This window comes from Cotesia glomerata, linkage group LG3 (assembly GCF_020080835.1).
Source record: "Cotesia glomerata isolate CgM1 linkage group LG3, MPM_Cglom_v2.3, whole genome shotgun sequence".
NCBI lineage: Eukaryota > Metazoa > Arthropoda > Insecta > Hymenoptera > Braconidae > Cotesia > Cotesia glomerata.
The window spans coordinates 27,432,272-27,453,843 of record NC_058160.1 but is presented as its reverse complement, the minus strand read 5'-3'; the positions used below and the strand labels follow the sequence as shown (position 1 = coordinate 27,453,843).

Here is a 21,572-nt window from a genome sequence, read left to right as displayed (position 1 = left end):
GACTTTTCGTCTCAGAATTATTTTGTTTATCAGATGCTACAATGGCGTCCGTTACTTCTGGGACACTCTGTATATAGTCATAAATATAATATAATACATGGTCACTAATGATCATAAATACAAGATCATAAACACGTAATCATAAATGATCATACATATATGATCATATGTTGTCAAATATGACTAAAATTCATGTATGACCATATGTAGCTATGCATCACTAATTCTTCAGGGTCGATAATCTAAAATTATCCATTTTCATGCAACACAAAAATGTATAAATATATGACATCTCTTTTGACTTATCCACAAGTAACGCGAACCTTTTATTCCTCGGTACTGTCACAAATCCGGGAGTCTGAACTCACATTATTATTATCCGATGACGATGATGAATATTGTTGTGATGATGACCCGCTTTCTATTCTCAGCCACTTCCATTCTCTTAAGACTCTCCGAGCCGAAATAAATCCAAGCAGAAACAAGTAAAGTGGAAAGTAGAAAAGTCAATCTACCCGAAACAGTTTTATCGAGAAGAGTGATACCACTCTGATACTACTATCATTTACTTCTATTTGCACTGCGCTCACCACAATAACAATTATTCTTGTCTATGTCGAATCAGTTAAGTTTTACATTAATTATTTCACCATCGATATTAATTATCTTCGTTTTCCAATTTGTGACAGTGATTGTAGTTATTAATTACAAATTTATATTTATTTATAAACAATCTACAGTTGTGAATTGAAATTTAATTGAATATTAATTAACATTCTATGATTATGACTTTTGTGAGTTGCATTTCAATTATTGATACCAATTGCTCAGTGACAATTAACAGAGTGGGTGTTAAATAGTTTAAATTTTAAATAAAAGTTTTCATAAGATTTTAAAATTATATTGATATTAATTAAATGCTGTGTTTAAATTTCAGCTTTTTTATTATTATTATTAAATAATACCAGTATGTTTATATAACGAAATATTGTGACAGAAAACTCGATAATTTCGTTTAAATGATTTACTTCGCGTCCGAGATAATGTTTCAATTGAAATATCAAACGCGAGTGCTGTTTTTAAAAATTTTTTTTCTTTTAATCTTTATTAACATCGTATTGTTTTACTGTGTAAGTAATTCTGTAGAACAAAGAACATGTGAAAATTGAAAAAAGGTCGGGGAGGCGGACACGTAGCTTTTGTTTCAATGTGATAAAGTCCAAGAGCTGCATGCTAGAGCAGAGAGGTAAAATATTAAATTCTACGGTGGCATGGAAAATAATAATAAAGGAAACTAAAAGACAGAAGTTAATGTTGGGGATCTAATGGCTTCAAATAAACCGAAAAGGTCATTCTGACCAGGTAATCGTCCTAGTAATCTTTTATCTAGATCTCCGATAATGCGATTGCTAGAAGGGTTATTCTAAATTTATATATCGATTATAATTATTGGAGAAATAAATTCGAGAAATCAAAACTTTTTCATTAAAACTTGGATTAAATTTTTTAAATTCGGAATTTTTAGACTATAATAAATTTCTTTATAGCTAACAAATGTTTTACCAATTAAATTACTTACAAATAATTCGAACAATTTTTCTCAAATTAAAATTTTTAAATATTAATTTTTAATATTTAATTAATTTATAATTTATATCAATTAATTTAATTCATAAAAATTAATTTTTTTCCAAAAACTTTTACTTTTTCATCTCTCTTTTTTCTAATTAATATATTTTATTTACAATTATTGAAAAATCAAAAATAATATCCAGGATTTTAATGGAAATTTTTATACAAGAACATTAATTTAAATAATTTGAGTATGATATTAACGCTTTAAATCATGGAAATTTCAATTTACCCAACTTTGTTAATTTTTGTTTTGTGTGAATAATTTACTGATTTAAACAAGCTACAACTACAATTATTGGAACTAATAAACAATAAATAACAAATAAAATAATTTAATTTCAATAATTTAATACAATTAAAAATTGTAAAAAAAAAAAGTATATTTCTAATGTATTTTATCTCAAATTTGTGATGATTGGTTGTTGTTGTACTACAACAACAACAACAAACTTCAGTAAATAGCTAATCGCTAACTTACTATAATCTACCACTTCCTACTACCCTGAGATGCTACCTGATGCCCACGGAGGGGGGAAGTGAAGTGGACCGAGAGCTCCGCTGTCCATTTATATGGTACAAATATCTAATCTGTAGGGTAATAATCTTCGAGCTCAAAAGTACAATTTCTGTGTTATTTTGAGTTCTCCGAGCTCAAAGAGATAGCTTCTTTATGCATTTGAGCTCCTCGAGCTCAAAAGTCTGATGGAAGTTTGATAAAACACTATTTTTTGAATTTTCTAACCGCAATAACTTTTGAATGAATGAACCGATTTTTACGCGGTTGGTGGCATTCGACGCAGTTTTTGAAACCTCATCACAGATTTTTAAGTTTCAATCGATCGAACGAGGAATTTCGAAGTAATCCCAAAAAAAACACTTTTTTTGAAATTTTTCGTTTTCGATAACTCTCGAACGAATCAACCGATTTTGACGGGACTGGTGGCAATCGACGTGGTTTTTCAAACTCAAGAGCGGAATAGTTGTTGGAATTGATCGATGCAACCGTTTAAAAATTATTCCAAAAAAATGATTTTTTGAAAATTTTATTTTTGAGATTTCTCAAAATTTAGCGAACCGAATTGATTCAAATTTTCACGAAATTTAATGGCAATGATACTCTTTGGATCGCCACCTATTTTGATCCGATCGGTCAAGCCGTTCAAAAGTTATAAGAAGTTTACATACATACACACACACACACACACACACACACACACACACACACAGCCGCACGGACACCATCGCGGGAATAGTCAGGAAAGCTTCCTGTGACCTTAAAACGTCGAGATCTGATGAAAACTCAATTTTCGAAAAACGGGGTGAAACCAATAACTTACCGAATTTTGAAAATCTTCGATTTTCTTAGCGGGAAGTTAAAAAAACAGGGTCATACATTACATTAATTCAGATAAATTTAATGTTTATTAGCTATTGTGCCCATGATTTACTCAATTTGCAGAAAATTAATGACTAAACTAAGATAAAATTTTTTATAGCTGAAACAAGTTTTATCAATTAAATTACTTACAAATAATTTGAACAATTTAGCTCAAATTTAAGTTTTTAAATCTACAATGCAAAGTAGATCGTTTTTCTAATTAATATATTTTATTTATAATTCTTGAAAAATTTAGAATTAGATTTTAATGGAAATTTTTTTACAAGAACATTAATTTAAATAATTTGAGTATAATATTAACGTTTAAATTATGCAAATTTGAATTTACCAAACTTTGTTAATTTTTGTTTTGTGTGAATAATTTGCTAATTTTAGCAAGCTGCAATTACAATTAGTGGAAATAATAAATAATAAATGACAAATGACAAATAAAATAATTTAACAGGTAGTGTTAATAAAAAAAACAAGGTCACACATTACATTAATTCAGATAAATTTAATGTTGATTAGCTATTGTGCCCATGATTTACTGGATTTGCAGAAAATTAATAATTCATATATTACGATATGTCGCAACATCAGGCAGGGGACACTGTACAGTGGACAATGTACATGATATTTCAATAAATAGACATGCATAATAAAAATTCAATGATAAAGTTAAATTAATATTAATATTAATATATTTTCCATCTCATTCAAAAAAAAAGTAGATCGATAATGAATGAATTATTTTATTAAAGAAGCAGAGACATTTTCACATCTGCACTAGACTGGTTGCTCGGAGCAGTCCCTTGGCAAATTTTCTCGACTACGTAATTTTAATACTAAAACCAGGAGGTACGCCTGCGGGCGCTACTTATGATTCTGGGGAATTATCGAGCATTGTTCAACTGCAGATAGAGAATATCAGGTTACTGCCCACTGTACCAGAATTCATTATTTTTAGAAATACCGAGAAAAATGATACCCCGCGAATTTATTTATCCGCGCAAAATCATCCCTATCAATTTACATGATTTTATAAATTTAATAACCGAGAATATCTCTTATGTAATCCGATGAGAATAATGTTATAACTCATAGCTTTATAACGATCACAAAATTGAGCCATACAATACTGCTTTATTAAATAGTAATCCGGGAAGGGAACAAAAAAATTTTTTTCTCGATGACAGATAAAGGATCCTACCTCGTAAAGTTGTTAACGAGGTTATGGTTAATAGACTTATCAAAAGTAAATTATTCTGAAGCTGGTTAATGGAAAAAAATAATAATAATATTTTATTAAAAAATAATATAAAAATGTCGATTTGTCCGTTTTAATTCGACTTTAAAGTCACCTTCAACTTGTTAAATGACAATTACTAACTAATGAAAATGAAATAATAATAAATCGAAAGCACATGTTGACTCAAATGCTATAATAGAACAAACAAATCGTCTGAGTATTTCCTTATTTATAAACAATCCATTACGATTTGAAAAATTTATGAACTCAAAGCCACGTGTGGTGCGTTTATCGATGCCAAAATGAAATAATTAATGGTCTCGCGTGGTGTAATGTACTCTTTGCAGTGTATACCATTCGCCACTTTACATACCCACAATATCAACTGACCCGATACACGCATAAACAAATAATAATTTCGATGACACAAACGTACTATTCAGATTTTCGTTTTCATCAATCCACCATCAACCATCTACAACCATTGTTACGCTCCCTCTGTACTCACCCATTTCACTCCGTTGCCAATTAACTCACCCGTAACATTATTATATACGCATCACAATAATACCAAAAATCAAACAGCAAAACATCCTTTTAAAAATAAAATTTTTTTTCTTCATGAAAAAAAATTTATCTGATAAAAAATTATACAATTTAATAAATTGATTAATTATTTTTACAAAGTATTTTATATTCTGTTACCAAAAATTTTCTTAAAGACCAAATTAACTCAAATCAAATTTAAGTAGGTTAAATTAAATACAATTGATGTAATGTAATCCGAGGATTAAGGATCATGAAAATAAGTCAATACTAAATTTTTATTTTAGCGCAACGTGTCGGAGTTTATTACTCCTTCCTCAGGCGCCTGTGGAAAATTCACAAATATAAAACAATTAATATAACAACATCTCAAAAATTTCTTAACAAATCCAGTATGACATACGATAAATATTTATGCACGGAAAAAAAAAAATTGGGGCTGCCACATGATTTTCATATGACTGCCACATGATTTTCCTGTGGCTACTACATGATTTTCATGTAACTGCTACATGATTTTCCTGTGGCAGCCACATGATTTTTTCCTGTGGCAGCCACATGATTTTTTCATGTGGTTGCCACATGATTTTCATGTGACAACAACATGATTTTCATGTGGCAGGCAATACTATAATAATAGTTAAAAACAACAATAATAATTATCATGATGATAACAATAATAATAATCGATATTATTAAGAGAATAAGAAAAATTTTCTGGCCAGTAAATTTTTATGATAAAATGGGTTTTTATGGTTAAATTTGGTATCATTAAAAAGGTCTTGATCTGGAGTTGTGCCTTTTCAAAGTTTCATATCATTCTCACTAATAGTCAATTTGTTATGATAAGAATTAAGGCTGCATGCGAAAATACTTTATCTCTAGATACATAATTAAGAAATGACCTTGCATCTGGTGAACTATTGCCATTTTTAAAGATATAAGCTCATCCTGACATTACACTCATCGAGACCTTTCATTTGAGTACCCACATCAACTTTTCATATATTTATATATATTATATATATATATGTATATATAAAAAATATATCAAAATGCATGTGGGTACTCAAATGAAAGCTCTTGATGAGTGTAACATCGGGAAGAGCTTACATCTTTAAAAATATCAATAATTAAGAAATTACCTCTTATCTCGTGAACTATTGACATTTTTAACGATATAAGCTCATCCCACAGGAAAATCATGTGGCCGCCACATGAAAAAATGATGTGGCTGCCACAGGAAAATCATGTGGCAGCCCCATGAAAAAATCATGTGGCTGCCACAGGAATGTATCATGTGGCAGCCCCAATTTTTTTTTTGCGTGTGGAGTAACTCTGTCAATAAACAATAATTGCTGCTTTGCCGTTCCTATCATAGTCTACAATACTCTATTTATTTATTTATTTCTTTGGAAAAGACCCAACAGCTAAAAGCCATTAACAGGGTCACATAATTTTACAATTGATATTCAATATATAACTTTTACATTATTATAAATAAATACTTATTAGATACAAAATATTTTGTGCAACAGTGTACAATAATTTTAATTATATCAAATATATTTTGTAACTAAAATTACTGAAGACAGCGACCAAAAGCCATTTATTAATAATTAATAATTTATTTAGCATTCCATATTTACAATAAATAATCATAGCATAATATTCAACGGTATACAGAAGAGTTGGGAAAATGAGAAAAAAAAGTCAAAACGTCAGGGGATTATTAAATTTTCATTCGTTCTCATTGATACTAACATGGATGCTAGCACATTGACTGTCAAAGGCTGATTAAAAATTAGTTAAAAACACACCGCCTTCTAATATATATATTTAATATATTAAATACAATTTCAATATATTGTTTGGCTGAAGTAAAAAATTGAGATCAATTATAGCGGATGGTATATTTGATCATTTGATTGAATCACACAGCCAATAATAGCGAAGCTTTATACAATTAATATTACAACAACATCTCAAAAGTTTCTTAACAATCCAATATCACATACCATAAAGATTCATGTAGTAACTCTGTCAATAAACAATAACTGCTGCTTTGTCGTTTTTATAATAGTCTACAATATTTTGTCAAAAATTGTTAAAAATTCGTTAAAAACACACCGCGTCCTAATATATATTTAATATATTAAATACAATTTTAATATATTGTTTTGCTAAAGTAAAAAATCGAGATCAAATATAGCGGATGGTATATTTGATCATCTGATTGAATCACACAGCCAATAACAGCGAAGCTTTATACCCATTTGATGTATTCTCTCGGGAAATATCCAACCCTACTGTCATATGAAAGAATCGAGCCGTATAATAACAATAACGTCGTTATAGGTTACAGTAAATCTCCTGATAAATAAAGAAAGAACTTACTTGACATCACTTTATTACCCACATAAATATTACCATCCAGGTCTAGCCTGGATTTAAATAAGCCACGTATCTATTTATTAATACCACCCGGAGAAATAGGAGAAATAATAGTAAGAGAATAATTAATTGAAAAGGGTTCTCTTCCAGTAATAGTTTGCTCGTATAATTGCCGCACAATTAACATTGTTCATTGTGGCTATTCTCGTTGGTGAGCATACTGGAATCGTTTCAAATATGACGAATGACTCCATTAATGACGATTCCAGTTAAATTATGTTTGGCTTACGACCCCTGCTTCCACCGACGCACCTACCTTGAACCACCACTCCCACACCTCAATAGTCCTCTTTCTCCCCCTCCTTCTACTTCATCTCTTTCTATGTACACATTTAGGTGTATCCCATATCTACCCCGCACCTCTGCCTATTGCAAGCCTACTATACACTATTAACGCTCCACTATGTTCCGTGTTATATATTCTACGGTCTATGTTCTATCTAACCAATCCCTACCGAAGAACCGCAGAATTGCGGTGTACACTTAACCAACCGATAAGCTCTGTGCGGCGACTACAACTGACCCCGTGGAAAATAATTAACCCCAGCGTCCCGGTACTGTTCGACCTTTTAGGACATTCCTACGATTCCATTTGCTAATCGGATCCATCTGCTGCTTAATATAGACATCTAGTTTGTAGGTTTCCTATGAACTAAGAGAAAGCTCTTTTTATTTTTTATTTATACAATTTTTAGATTAACAATAATCTCAATTCATTTCTTTTGAATATTATTAATTAGTATAAAGTTGTAAGAAATTGAAAAAGATGTCATTTTAAAACACTATTTAGAATTATTAATAAAAATAAAAGAGTTAGTGCGAAAACTCTTCAACAGATGGCGCATGGTCGTTGAATTTTTTCGCTATAAGATAATTTAGTTGCAAGCTATAAGGTTTAAAAAATAGAGAAATTTAATAAGAAAAAATTATAAAAAACGCAAAATTTTTTTAAAATTTTATTAGTTTTTTATGAAATGTTAGTTTAATTTTTTATAAAAATCATAAGATGGGATTCTTAATTAAAATCACATGTGTAAGTAAATTATTCCGTATTCTAAATAATTTTATCATTTTAAAACACTATTTAGAATTATTAGTACAAATAAAAGCGATAGTACAAAAAATCTTCAACAGATGGCGCATGGTCGTTGAATTTTCTCGCTACAAGAGATTTTAGTTGCAGGCTATAAGCTTCAAAAAGTAGAGAAATTTAATAAAAAAAAATTATAAAGAACGTAAAATTTTTTTTTTTATTTTTTTATTTTTCTGCAAAATGTTAGTTTAATTTTTTATAAAAATCATAAGGTGGGATTCTTAATTAAAATCACATGTGTAAGTAAATTATACCGTATTCTAAATAATTTTATCATTTTAAAACACTATTTAGAATTATTAGTACAAATAAAAGAGGTAGTACAAAAAATCTTCAATAGATGGCGCATAGTCGTTGATTTTTCTCGCTATAAAAGAATTTAGTTGCAGGCTATAACCTTCAAAAAACAGAGAAATTTAATATAAATGTTTCCGTAAGGTAAAAGCCCCAATATATGATCATGTACAAGTATATGATCACTCAATGTATTTGTATACCTATATTTGTGAATATAGATATACAAATACATGGAGTGATCATATACTGGTACGTGATCATCTATTGGGGCTTTTACCTTATTCAAAATAATTAAATATATATTTATAAAACACTTAAAAACTCAAACTTTAATAATCTAAGTTTCCTAAATTCTATTGTTCAAAAATTTCATTTTGCACAAAATTATTCGATGCAAAATTTGTGTAAATTTAAAAAAAATACATCTGATAGTACAACTACCTCAAATACAGTTATTCAATTCACTATTTCCATATTTAATAGCAGCATCAAACTTCGAATCTCTTCATCCAAAGATTCGAAAAAGCATCAACAGAGAACAAAAAAGAAAAATGTTTCTTATCTTGCGCAGCATATATCCGATGCGTGTTCCGCATAGAGATGCCTGTAGCTGGTCGCAAGTGCTACTAATCTGTTGGCTCGTGTGTACAGAGACCTACACTACTTGGCGAGCTCACCCGCCGGGAATCGAAGCCCTGCAACCCCTGAAATATTTAGTGGAGCAAGTAGAAACCACACCGAGACGCCACACACCGATTAGATACGCGTGTATACACGACTCTGCTCCAAAGAGTTTGGGGACTCGGTGTGGTCTCTGTGGTGGCAAAACGCTCGCTTCGACCGTAATTCCACTACCATGCCACTCCAGTGCTTGTATGGCCAGAGCTTACACGCCTTACCGACTCTTATGGACGTCTAGGTATGGATGTGTGGGTATATGTAGGTGTGGGTGAGTGTTCTTTGTCGCTGTTATTTTTCCCAACCCTCAACTGGACCCGGAACGTGCTCATCAAATGAGTCACCAAACATGCATTATCATTTCTTCAACTCTATTTGTTTTTGTTTTAGTACTGGATGAATTAGAGTTGAATTAAAAAATATCTACGATTTATATTAAAATATATTTGGTAAAAAATTTTAACATATATGCTTTGAAATTGAATTTAATTTTTTTATGTATATTATTTATTTCAAAAATAATTTTAAAAAATTTATATCCAATTGGCTTTTTTTTTTTTTTGTAAAATTATAATATAAAAGTGAAATTTTTGTTGATTTAAAAGCTTGCTTTATTTGTTTCGTAAATTAATATTATTTTATAAATTTTTTAGTGGCAATAATTATAATTGAAAATCGGTAAGATATTTTTGAAAGTTCAAATAATTTAAAAATTAATAAAATTGAAGAAATTAATAAGAAAATTTTAAAATATCTAATTTGATTTTATTTGAACAAAAAAAATCAATGATCTATTTAAGTTTTATAAAGTTTTAATTGTAAATTAAAATAAAAAATCAATAAAATTTTGAATAGTTTGAAAATAATCAAATTTGTTAAAATTTTTGCAGAATTTAAATTGATTCTATTTGAATAAAATAATTAAATAATCGTTCAATTGTTAAACTAAATCATGAAGTATTAAGTTAATTAATAAACTGTGAAAATTTATATAATAATGCCAGTAATTAATTGATTGCGTAACAATATTGAAAATAAACAACCCGTAACTTAATATGTTACTTAATGGCGTGTAGTCAATTTTCAGAGTAATTATTTAATGGGCATTGACGGTGGCGTGAATGAGGATAAAATTACCCGCGTCCCGAGCCGAGCGTAAATGACCGGCTATGCGAGCGGATAATAAACAGGGAAAAGAAATGAATCTGCAAAGTGAAATAAAGATCGAAGTTGGAGTTATAATGATTAAGAGAAAGGAAAAAAAGCCTGGTGCGAAATCACGGTGGAGTTAAGTTTCATTAAACGATGTACTGGTGGGTATAACGCGCTGGAAAACGAGTTGGTAACGAGTTTGGTAATTCGAAAACGAGCGGCTCTCACACCAAGTCCTGACATCGTTCTCACGTTATTTAACCAATTTTATATCTCACTTTCTCAGTTAATACGAGGTGAGCTTTAGTCACCTCGCTGTTTTCGGGGTCACGGGAAAATATCTCCCAAGCTTAAACTTTTCCAAGTGAACATAATAATTAGTTATGATAATATCTGTGGCAACGGAAATTAGCTGGTCTATTCAAGTAATTAATTATACTCACTTCAATTTCACTTACAATTAGAAGCCTTAAATTCGACTCGATGTTACAATATTCAAAATTTATTATTGTATATAGTTATTAATTATATTAATAATTCGAAAAATTATAGATCATTACTTAAATTTAAAAAAAAAAAATAAATCATTTTCTCCGCGGAGTTTTTTTTTATAATATAAATAAAATTCTCCTTGGAGTTAATCAGCGAAAAATCACCTACAAATTTTTAAATAAAAAAAAATCAGATTAAGTAATGAAAAAAATATTTTTACCTCGGTAAAAATTAATCAACAAAAATTTTAAATTCGTCATATGAGTGGTAGAAAAAATAAAAAAATTAATTCAAATAGTTCTGACAAAGTTTTTTGTTTTACCGCCGCCGGATATATATTTACAATGCTGTCCTACTATTAACATATTTTTATACTCGTTTTAAAATTTCGACCTAGTCTGGATGATAAAAATTTTAAAAGGCTTTCAATAAAATGATGTAAAAAATAGAATTTAAATTAATAATTTACAACTGACGCCGACATTTAAAGATCAAGAAATAATTTTCATGTAATAATTCAATATGAATAATTTTATTAATAGAATATTTAAGCCGGAAAGTGTGATTGAAAAATTCATAAATATATAAAACATTAAAACAATCTTTATAAATAATTAAAATCGGCATCAAACAGGCTAAAGATTAGAATAAATATTTACAAATAATTATTATAATCGATTATCGATTAATTTATTTTATTCTTTGCACGCCGGAAATAAAACTGAAAAATAAATAAAAAATAAAACTTTTAAGGTAATCGAAAGTAATTTCATGGATCATGTTCTCGAAAGCTTCAACGAGAAGTTTATATTTTTAATAATTTTATTTTAAAACCAGAGCCTCTCTATTGTTTTCTTGACGCTCGAATCCTTTCCCCGGTTTACTTATTTTTTCTCCTTCCAAGCAAACTTACTTCCTGTCAAGCTTTGTATCCCGCTTAGGTATAATTACGCACGAGAGGGCCGAGTATTGTACTAGGGCATTAAATATTCTACCTATTGCAAAAATACAAGCACCCACTAATTCACACACAAATGTAATGCTGCCTGGACAACGAGGACACCGAGGAAAAAGCTACCAATGATGAGAAAAGAGAGCCGAGTCTGTGCTATAGGACCGAGAGAAAAGAAGATGAGAAGGGTTTTGGTTTCATCGGTTCAAAGCCTTCCGGCTACAACCAGGGATTAGGAGTAAAGTTATGTCGGACGTTTTGTGGTCGCTAACTTTGCATTCCTTTTTTTACTCCCCTTGGCTTTATTTTTCTTTTATACTGTTCATTTCTTTTAAATTCACCACTCTTCCTTTTGTTGCGCAGTATAATAAATTAAATCCCTTTCACTGTTGGCCCTTTTTAATCAGATATAATTCTGTTTTATTTGGGTGTAACGATCAGTTGTCAAAAATTTTTAATTTTTTAGTCAATTTTCCTTAAAATTTTTTCACGATTTTAAATGTAAAATAAAATTATTTCTTAAACATTTTTATTTTAAAAATTTAATTGATTTAAAAAAAAAATTTGTGATTCAAAAAAAAAATAATTTTGAAGCGTTTGATAATTTATAATCAAGACAAAAAAATTTTGGAATTAAATAAACTTTGAAATAATTTTTTTGGTTTAAAAATTATTTTATTGAATCAAAATAAATTTTATTGAATTTTAAGTTTAAAAAAATTTTTTTCTTAATTCGAAAAAATTAAACAATAAAATAAAATATAAATCCAATTATAGGACTAACAATTTTCAGTATTTAATTACAACTAATAAAAAATATTTAAAATTTATAAATTTAAAAAGCAGAATAAACAATTATGTAAAAAAAGAATTGTAAATAATTTAGACTTTAGAATTTAGAATTTCGTTTATTAATGTCAAAGCTCAAGCCAAATGGCAATTTTCAACTACATAGTAAATACATTTGTTACATAAGTAAACTTATTTGTGAGTACATAGAACAACTATATATGTATATGAATATTTTAGATAAATTTAGGTAAATTTGATTTAGGATTACATCGATATTCACTTGGTAAATAATTATTAGAAAGGAAAAAATAAGTTTATCCTTATCACAGTCATTAATGAATTAAATTTTCGACTTAATATACAGTAATTGAGATTTTATCAAAATTTTATCAAATATTTACTCTTCATTTGAGGTTATTTTATCTGTCAAGATTCAATAAATAATTGAAGACTTCTTTTTTGAAGACATGCAAGCTGCTTGAATTTACAATTTCACGTGGAAGTTCTTCCCAAAGTCTTATTACTGTCACCAAAAAAGATTTTTCCAAGTAGTTCGTAGTAAAAGGAGGTAGCTTGAAGGAGGTATGTTTTCTGGAACTCGAACGTCTGTTTCTTCAACAAATAATTCACGCAAATACTCTGGTTTTCCATTCTTTAATCTATACTAATATTATAAAGAGGAAAGATTTGATTGTTTGTTTGTTTGTTTGTTTGCATCGAATAGGCTCCGAAACTACTGAACCGATTTAAAAAATTCTTTCACTGTTGGGAAGCTACACTATCCCCGGGTGATATAGGCTATATAACATCATAATTAATGAGTGTTTTTTCATGCCGTCTAGGTCAAATAACTAGTAGATGTTGTTCAAGTCAAGAGATGGATACTTCCATCTTCCCTTATTGGTTGAGAGATATCCTCTCTGTACATAAGTTCGATGGAAATCCATCAAACTTGAATACTAGTAAAGCTCTTAGCTTGTAGTATCCATTCGAGTACTAAAGATGTTAATTAATTGAAAGAAATGAAAGAAATTATTTTGAATGAGAGTAAAGACAGACTTTCGAAAAAATAAATGGGGTTGGTTGACAAGCCAGGAATCGAACCTGGATCTCCCTGATAACATGTCAGGAGCTCTACCAGTTAAGCTACCGGGCCCCTTCCACCATCCACCTTTCTCAGTCCATGTACAGAGAGGATATCTTTCAACCAATAAGGGAAGATGGAAGTATCTCTTGACTTGAACAACATCTACTAGTTATTTGACCTAGACGGCATGAAAAAACACTCATTATATATATACAATTCGGTCATGAAAACACCTTTAGTAATCATAATTAATGTTGAAATTTTTGTTAAATGGCTGTGCGAACCCGGGGTGGACTGCTAGTAATTTATATAAGTAGCAAACTGCATAATATAATCGGCGATATTTAATTGTAAGCCATCCTAGCTCTTGACGGTGAGGACTAATATCGTCATCTTTTTTGAGATTAATGATAAAATTTCGGTGATAAAAAAAAAACACAATTCACAAAATTAATTCAGGTAAATCTCTAGTAAGAACTCGTGACCGTACCAAGAACTCTTTGCTCTGATTACGCGATGCTAATTTAAGAATAAAAGAAATAAATGTACAGAAATATATCTGGAATATATAATAGGACATACAGAAGCAAGTATACCCCGAAAATAGTGATTTAGAGATCGAGAAACTTAACATTTATCAGGGTGTCTCGTTAGCTCCTTGTGTGGTGCCATACGTGCTCCTGAATGGATTGAGGGTCACGTCCGCTATATATGCATGCCCACAAACGTGACGTCCAACTTGAACCAGATATCTCAATTATTTAACTTTACTGACTAAATTTTACCAAAGATACCAACACTAATACATACTAATTCTGTCCGAGCAGATAAGAGAATAATTCCGACAATTGTATCCATCTCTGCATAAATTTGTCAAGAAATAATTTTAATTGGAATTGTAATAAATCCACACGTGTTCCAGGATGTCTCGGGGCCAGACGAACTGGTCGGACGACCCGGAGGATACCAACGGGATCACAAGGCAGAGTCAGCCGGGACAGTCGACCCAGCCACAACCTCAGATACAGATACAGCCCCAACCTCCTCAGCCTAGCTCCTCCGCGAGGTCTTGCACGCCTCAGCACAGTGAGCAGCCTGCTCAACACCTCCCCTCTGGAAATGGAGGCTTCAAATTCGGGCTCTATGGCTGGCGAAAAAGGTGTCTATACTCCTTGGTGCTCGGGCTGATGATCATGGTCATCCTGAACCTTGCGCTCACGCTCTGGCTCCTAAAAGTCATGGAGTTCAGCTCGGTAAGTTTGACATTTACACGACCTACATTGTGAGATAGACGCCGGGTCGTGAACTATTGATGAGGCTTTAAATACATTATATTTTGTCAATCATAGTTTAGGTAAATTATTATGAATGACTACTTACTGATGCTAGTGTAAATAATATCTAGGATATGTTAGTATGAAGAATAATTGAAAGCTTATAGGAGTTGTTCTAAAAGATAGTTTCAGACTTCCAATTATTAATTATGATTGTGTAAATTTAATCCGGATTTATATCTAGACTACAAAGTAAGAAAATTTACAGATTGCACTCCAAAAAATATTTTATTTTTATTATTAATATTAATTATTAAGAGAATAAGCGAAATTTTGTGGCCAGGATAGTCATATGATAAAATCGGGTTTTTTAATTTTTTTAATGAAATTTCGTGTCATTGCAAAAGTCTTGATTTGAATTTGTGCCTTTTCAAGGTTTCATATCATTCTCACCGATAGTCAATTTATTATAATAAGTATTTAGACTGCATTCGAAAATGCTCTATCTCTAGATACATAATTAAGAAAGTGTCTTGTATCTTGTGAACTATTGACATTTTTAAAGATATAAGCTCATCCCGATGTTACACTCATCGAGACCTTTCATTTGAGTACCCACATCAATTTTTTATATATTTTATATATTTATATACATGTATATATGAAAAATATATCAAAATGCATGTGGGTACTCAAATGAAAGCTCTTAATGAGTTTAACATCGGAATGAGCTTATATTTTTAAAAATGTCAATATTTAAAAAAGTACAGTGCAATTTAACCAAAGTCATTATTTAATAAATCAAAATTTTAATTATTTAAAAATTAATTATTTAAATTTTTATTAAGTAAAAATAATAAAATAGTTATATGGTTAAAAATAAAAAAATGCGTACTTGGAGATTTAAAAAATCAATATGACCTTTTTCTTTAGTTTGATACAACAAATTAATTTTAATATTTAAAAAAATTGTATCAATATTTTTTTTTTAATTTTTACAAGTAGCAATTTTTGATAAATTTTCTCTATAATAATTTATTTTTTAATAAATGCTAAAAATTGTCAAATAAAAGTTAGTTTTTGCTTCATTAAAGTAATCAATTTTTTTCAATCAAATATAGTAATGTTAATAATTTATTATGTTTTTATAATATAAATATTTTACATTTAATAAAAATTTAGCTCAACGTTCCAAAAGTTAAATTTTTTTAGAAAAATATAATTAATTAACTGGTATAGTTTGTGTACGTTTAGAATTTTTAAAATTATCTTACAAATATAAATGGCAGCAATATTTATTTATTCTCAAGATATATATTGCAAATTACACTATAGTGAAAGTATAAATAATAATTTTCACTGAAAAAATAATAATTAATTCTGCATAGTGGCCGCGCAGTCTTAGTAGGCAGTAAAAATTAATAGACAAGTTTAAATAATCAAGTTTCGTAAATAAATCGTGAGAGAGGAACGATAAAGAGGATTCAAGGGAGAAATAACGGAACTGGCAATTACACGAAATTATATTAACTATCGCCTTACTCGGAAACTTTTTTTTATTAAAGGGAGGGAGTGAGACGCCTTTGGCTCGCTGGCTCCCTCGCTCCGAATAGAAGTCTTTTGCTCCCTCTCTGCACTGTACTCTACGTTGGATAGTCAGAGGTTGAGTAGCTTGAGCCTGACTACTTCACCCTGGCCCTGTTATTCGCAGTGGTAACTCGAGTGAAACTAATTTTAAGCCGCAAGACAGAAGTCAGCTTTAATAGCTGTCGAAAAGTTATTGTTCGTCTGTAAGAGGAAATATTTGTACTCTTCGCTACGAGTACTATACCCTTTTACATTTTATTTCCTTTTTATTATTACTCTTATTTTTTATATATATCATTTATAATTAATAGTTACATCATCATTTTTTTTTCACAACTTTTATAATTTATAATTTACCAAGCGTCAGTTAATTTTTAAATTTCAGTCTCTGACCAAAAAGTTTATCGCTGAATATTTATTGATTGCCCTGGGCTTTACTTGTAATTAATAAAACTTTATTTTATACTTTAATTAGTACTAAAAATAATTTATAATTTTTTTTAGAAAAAAAAAATTGTCATTTTGTGGTAATAGACTCAGTTGGAATTTTTTTTATCTAACTGATTAATTATTTAAGCGGAAATATATCGATTATTAAATTAAAAAAAAAATTTTGATAAAAATTTAAATGCAAAACTTTTTTTTAATAAATTCAAACTTCTAGTCATTTTTTGGCAGTAAAAATTTTTCGATATTATGATTAGAAAAATTAATTTTTTTGCATCAATAATTTTCTCATTAAATATAAAACAAAAATAAACAGTACCTTTAAAATGATCTTAAAACTTTCAAACATGAAAAAAAAAAAATCACTTTTTATTTATTCTTATCCAAAAATAAAAAATATAAAAATACATATATGTCCCGAGAAAATCGAAAGGTATTCAGGTCATTAGGTTAGAGCGAGTTAAATTTAGCGTAAAGAATAAAAGAATTATTTCAAGACGTTTGACCTCTCTATCTCGGAAGCGTGTTATATATTAAATCGTTATAAGCATTAAATACCCAACATAAAAATAAAAATTATAAAATTTATATTTTCTTCATATGAATAAATGCCTCTCAATAAGAATGAAAAATGATTAAGCCGTTGGAAATGTCAGTGGGGTCTATTATCGGTGAAATATGGTAACTAAATCGCGTATAATAATATTGGAGGTTAAATAAAATAAGAAAAGAAAAAAACTTGATATATATTTTGGGAATTTGATGAATATCCCCGGGGATTACCCCGAGAATTTTATTACCTGGTACTGGTACAGGTTTATATACATTCAAAGTGAGCAAGGATAAGACGAAGCAAAATCTCTTTATCCGTGGACCAGGCGGACGACTCGACGACTATTTCTCCAAGACGAAGGCTCTTTCTCGCCTGATATCGTCGAGAAGCTCTCTCGGTATTATCGAATTTATACGAAATCGAGGAACGTATATCCACGATCTCGTTCAATGATTCCACGATGGAAGGCTAAATTCAACGGGAATTGAGTATCAATCCGTAAGTGAAGACTCTGCAGTGCTAGTGCCCGCCAGTATCACGAAAAACACCCCATGGGAAATGTAAGGTCTCTAATACTTATTTTTCTTATCCCCTCTCGCTTTTTACCACTAGTATTATTATTATTATTATTACTATTACTATTTTCCCGGCTGCAGCGACTAGACACCGCTGACATTTTTTATTCCTTAATATCATATAACCGAACGGACTTACCTCAAATCGAAATTCGGCGACTAGACTTCAAGCGCCGTAAGAGTATTATTATCTTGTTTCCGATAGAGAAAAAATAACTTGATTCTCTGCTTCTTCCAATTCTCGTAGATCACTTCCATATGCCCTCTATATTTTCTTACAATTCCGGGATCGCGGTCTCTGGTTCTTTACCTGTAAAAAAACTCGACAATAAATCTGTCGAAAATACGAAATAATAATAGTGAAAATAAAACTAATACTTTATATTCATGAAATCATTTTTTGCTATTTAAATATCTCGGGATTTGACAAGCTGAGAGGATGAAAAATAAAATAAACTTATGCGGGCAAAAAGTTGCATAAATTTATAAAATGCAAAAAAGGACGATGCAATATATTTCAAAGGTTTAAATTCTTCGGCGTTCATCCTTTTATATCCCGTTCGCATGTGACAAAAGTTAAGGCCGGAGTTAACTACTGAGCTACATGTCGAAAAATCCTTTAAATATATATAAATATAAATACATGACCTCGTTTTTTAATTTCAAAAATCATTTATTGTTTAATATTTTTATTTTTTATCCATAATTATAATTGATTTATTTTATAGATAAAAAAAAATGATAAAATTATTTTCTAACATATTAAATGTCAATTTAAAATATAATATATTCAATTACTATCAATTAAAATAAAACATTAACATTACTTGTGACAAGAAATTATAATTGACGCTATTGTTTTAATTTGATAAGAAATTAAATTTGTTGCAAATAATGTCAGATAAAAAACATGTTACATTTTATTAAATTAATTGTTTAATTTAATTTGATGCTTTCTCATAAATTATTCTTGATTGTCCATTCGCTAAAAAAATCGCTTTAAAATATTAATGGGTAAAGAGAAATAAATTTATTTAAATGCTATTTAATATTAATTTAATGTAGTGGGTCTAAATTCAGAAATATTTTTTTTCTTGTCATTGTAAATATTTTATTAAAAAATTAACTTATTTTTTAGTTATCATAATAATACCATGCGTGTTACTACTAATAAAATATTAAACAATTTAAAAATGAATTTCCCGCTAAAATTATCTTCATATTTACGTCAATTAATAATTTACATACCTGAAATTCATTTTACAAAATTAATTCATTTTTGACTTATAAAGAATCTATTAATATAAATTTATGAGTTAATTATTGTGTAATTAATGGATTAAAACCATTAAAAAGTCGAAATTACCAAACAATAATTAATTAATATATTACAGTTAATATTGTCGATATAATTTCATTAGTAATGTATTAAATTTAACATTAAATTTTAAAGTATTATCTGAATAATATTCATTCGATTAAAAATATTAAACCAATAAATTTCGATCTCATTATTTTAATCATATCGGAGTTTTAAAAAAACGTGGATCTTTTATTTTAAACAAATTATTAGAGAAGTTTTACTATAAATATTGTGAATTTATTCAAGCAGTAGAAGAGATATCTTTACTGTAAGGAATATGCGTTAAGATTGAAACGTATATATATAATATTGCAGCTATGTAATGTTTAAGTATTAAGTACCCTTATGCTTAATTCTAAAAAATTATAAAAACTCCTTCCGCAAGACCGACAATTTAACAATCAACTATTACTCAAAGAAAACTTTCTCAAAAATATATACCAAAAAATATGAATTTTTTTATGTTGAACTCGCTACCCTCATGAAAAAAAAATATTTGTCAAAATATATAAAAAATATATTTTTAAATATATTAAAAATCTATAAGAAATATATTAATATATAAAAAATATGTATAGTAAATATATTTTTAATTACTAACTTTTGGCCGATTTTTCATACATATTTTATATATTTTAAATATATTTTAGATATATTCAAAATATATCTTAAAAAACATAAAAAAAAAACATAGCTAAAAATATTAAAAAAATCTATTTTGAATATATCTAAAATATATTTGAAATATATGAAATATATATAAAAATCAACTAAAAGTTAGTTATTAAAAATATATTTACGATACATATTTTATATATAGTTATATATTTTTTAAAGATTTTTAATATATTTTTTATGTGTGTCGATATATATTTTTTTTTCATGGGGGTATATTCAAAAAATTATAATGAGGGTCTAAATAATTGACTTAAAAAACACCATTAAAAAAACAAAGCCCCAATAATGCGTGCAGCAGGTGCATAATAATAATAACCATTAATAACAAGAATAATAAATAAGTTGAACGAAACGAAATATCTGAAATACACGGTATAAATTTAAGTACTGTGTTTCTCATAAAGTTTGTATAAGTACCTATCTTAATACCGATCTTAAATAACCAGCAATTACAGCGGGTGTTCTTGCTCGAAAATCTTGAAACATTCTCTTACTCTAGCTCAGTGCCCCGTCGAAATTTTCCATGCATACCGCTCTCTGTGCTGGTATGTACTCATACATACACATACAAAGAGTCTGCAGAGAGTTGAAGCACAATATAACGTTATGCCGGCTAGTATATTGGCACTAAAGGCTTACATGCATGCCCATACCGAGCAGATAGCCCACCCACCCTAATACCAAGGATACAAAACCAACTCTCGTATAAACCTCTCCTATCTGTATACCTCATTCGCCCAGTACTCTATATATATATATTGTGTCGTTCATATTATATATTTATATTACACTAGTATGTACAACACACTTTCCCGCCTAAAGAGTACTAAAGGACATGTATTATAGCGCCTAGAATCAACGACCGCCGGTACACACTCCAATACATCCGTAAGGGGCTATCAATTTTTAATGCGCAATCCGTATCATCAAGACCCAGCAACCACACTTGCGGTACAAGTATATATTTTAATTATTTGTTTTCGAATTGTTTTTTTTTTTATGTGTAATAAAAGTGCCGATTATTGAAACTTTATGGAACAATATAGAGGATTTATCACTTTTTATAGGTTTTTTTTTTTTTAATTCATAAAAATAATTATTATTCATTAATTATTATTTAAGAATGTTCTTTCTTGAATATACTTCTAAAAAATTTTGGATATGGCCTAATATGCACAGAAAAAAAAATTAACTTGAATCAAGTGAAAAATTCTTGAACCAAGAAAATAATTTTGAAAAGTTTAATTGTTTTGAATCAAGACAAAAAATTCTTGAATCAAATAAAAT

At 29.0% G+C, this 21,572-nt stretch overlaps 1 protein-coding gene across 8 annotated transcripts in view; it reads left to right on the top strand.

The window, feature by feature from the left end:
• The window catches only part of LOC123261072 (zeta-sarcoglycan), a 224,082-nt gene that overhangs the window by 191,488 nt on the left and 11,022 nt on the right, over positions 1-21,572 (top strand). For 6 of the 8 annotated variants that reach the window (XM_044722550.1, XM_044722548.1, XM_044722549.1 and 3 more), the window contains one exon: positions 14,731-15,061. In XM_044722550.1, coding sequence (XP_044578485.1) covers positions 14,731-15,061 — 331 coding nt within the window. Of the gene's footprint in view, positions 1-443; positions 1,363-14,730; positions 15,062-21,572 lie in introns of those variants that run through there. The other 2 variants (XM_044722555.1, XM_044722551.1) reach the window with 2 other exon arrangements.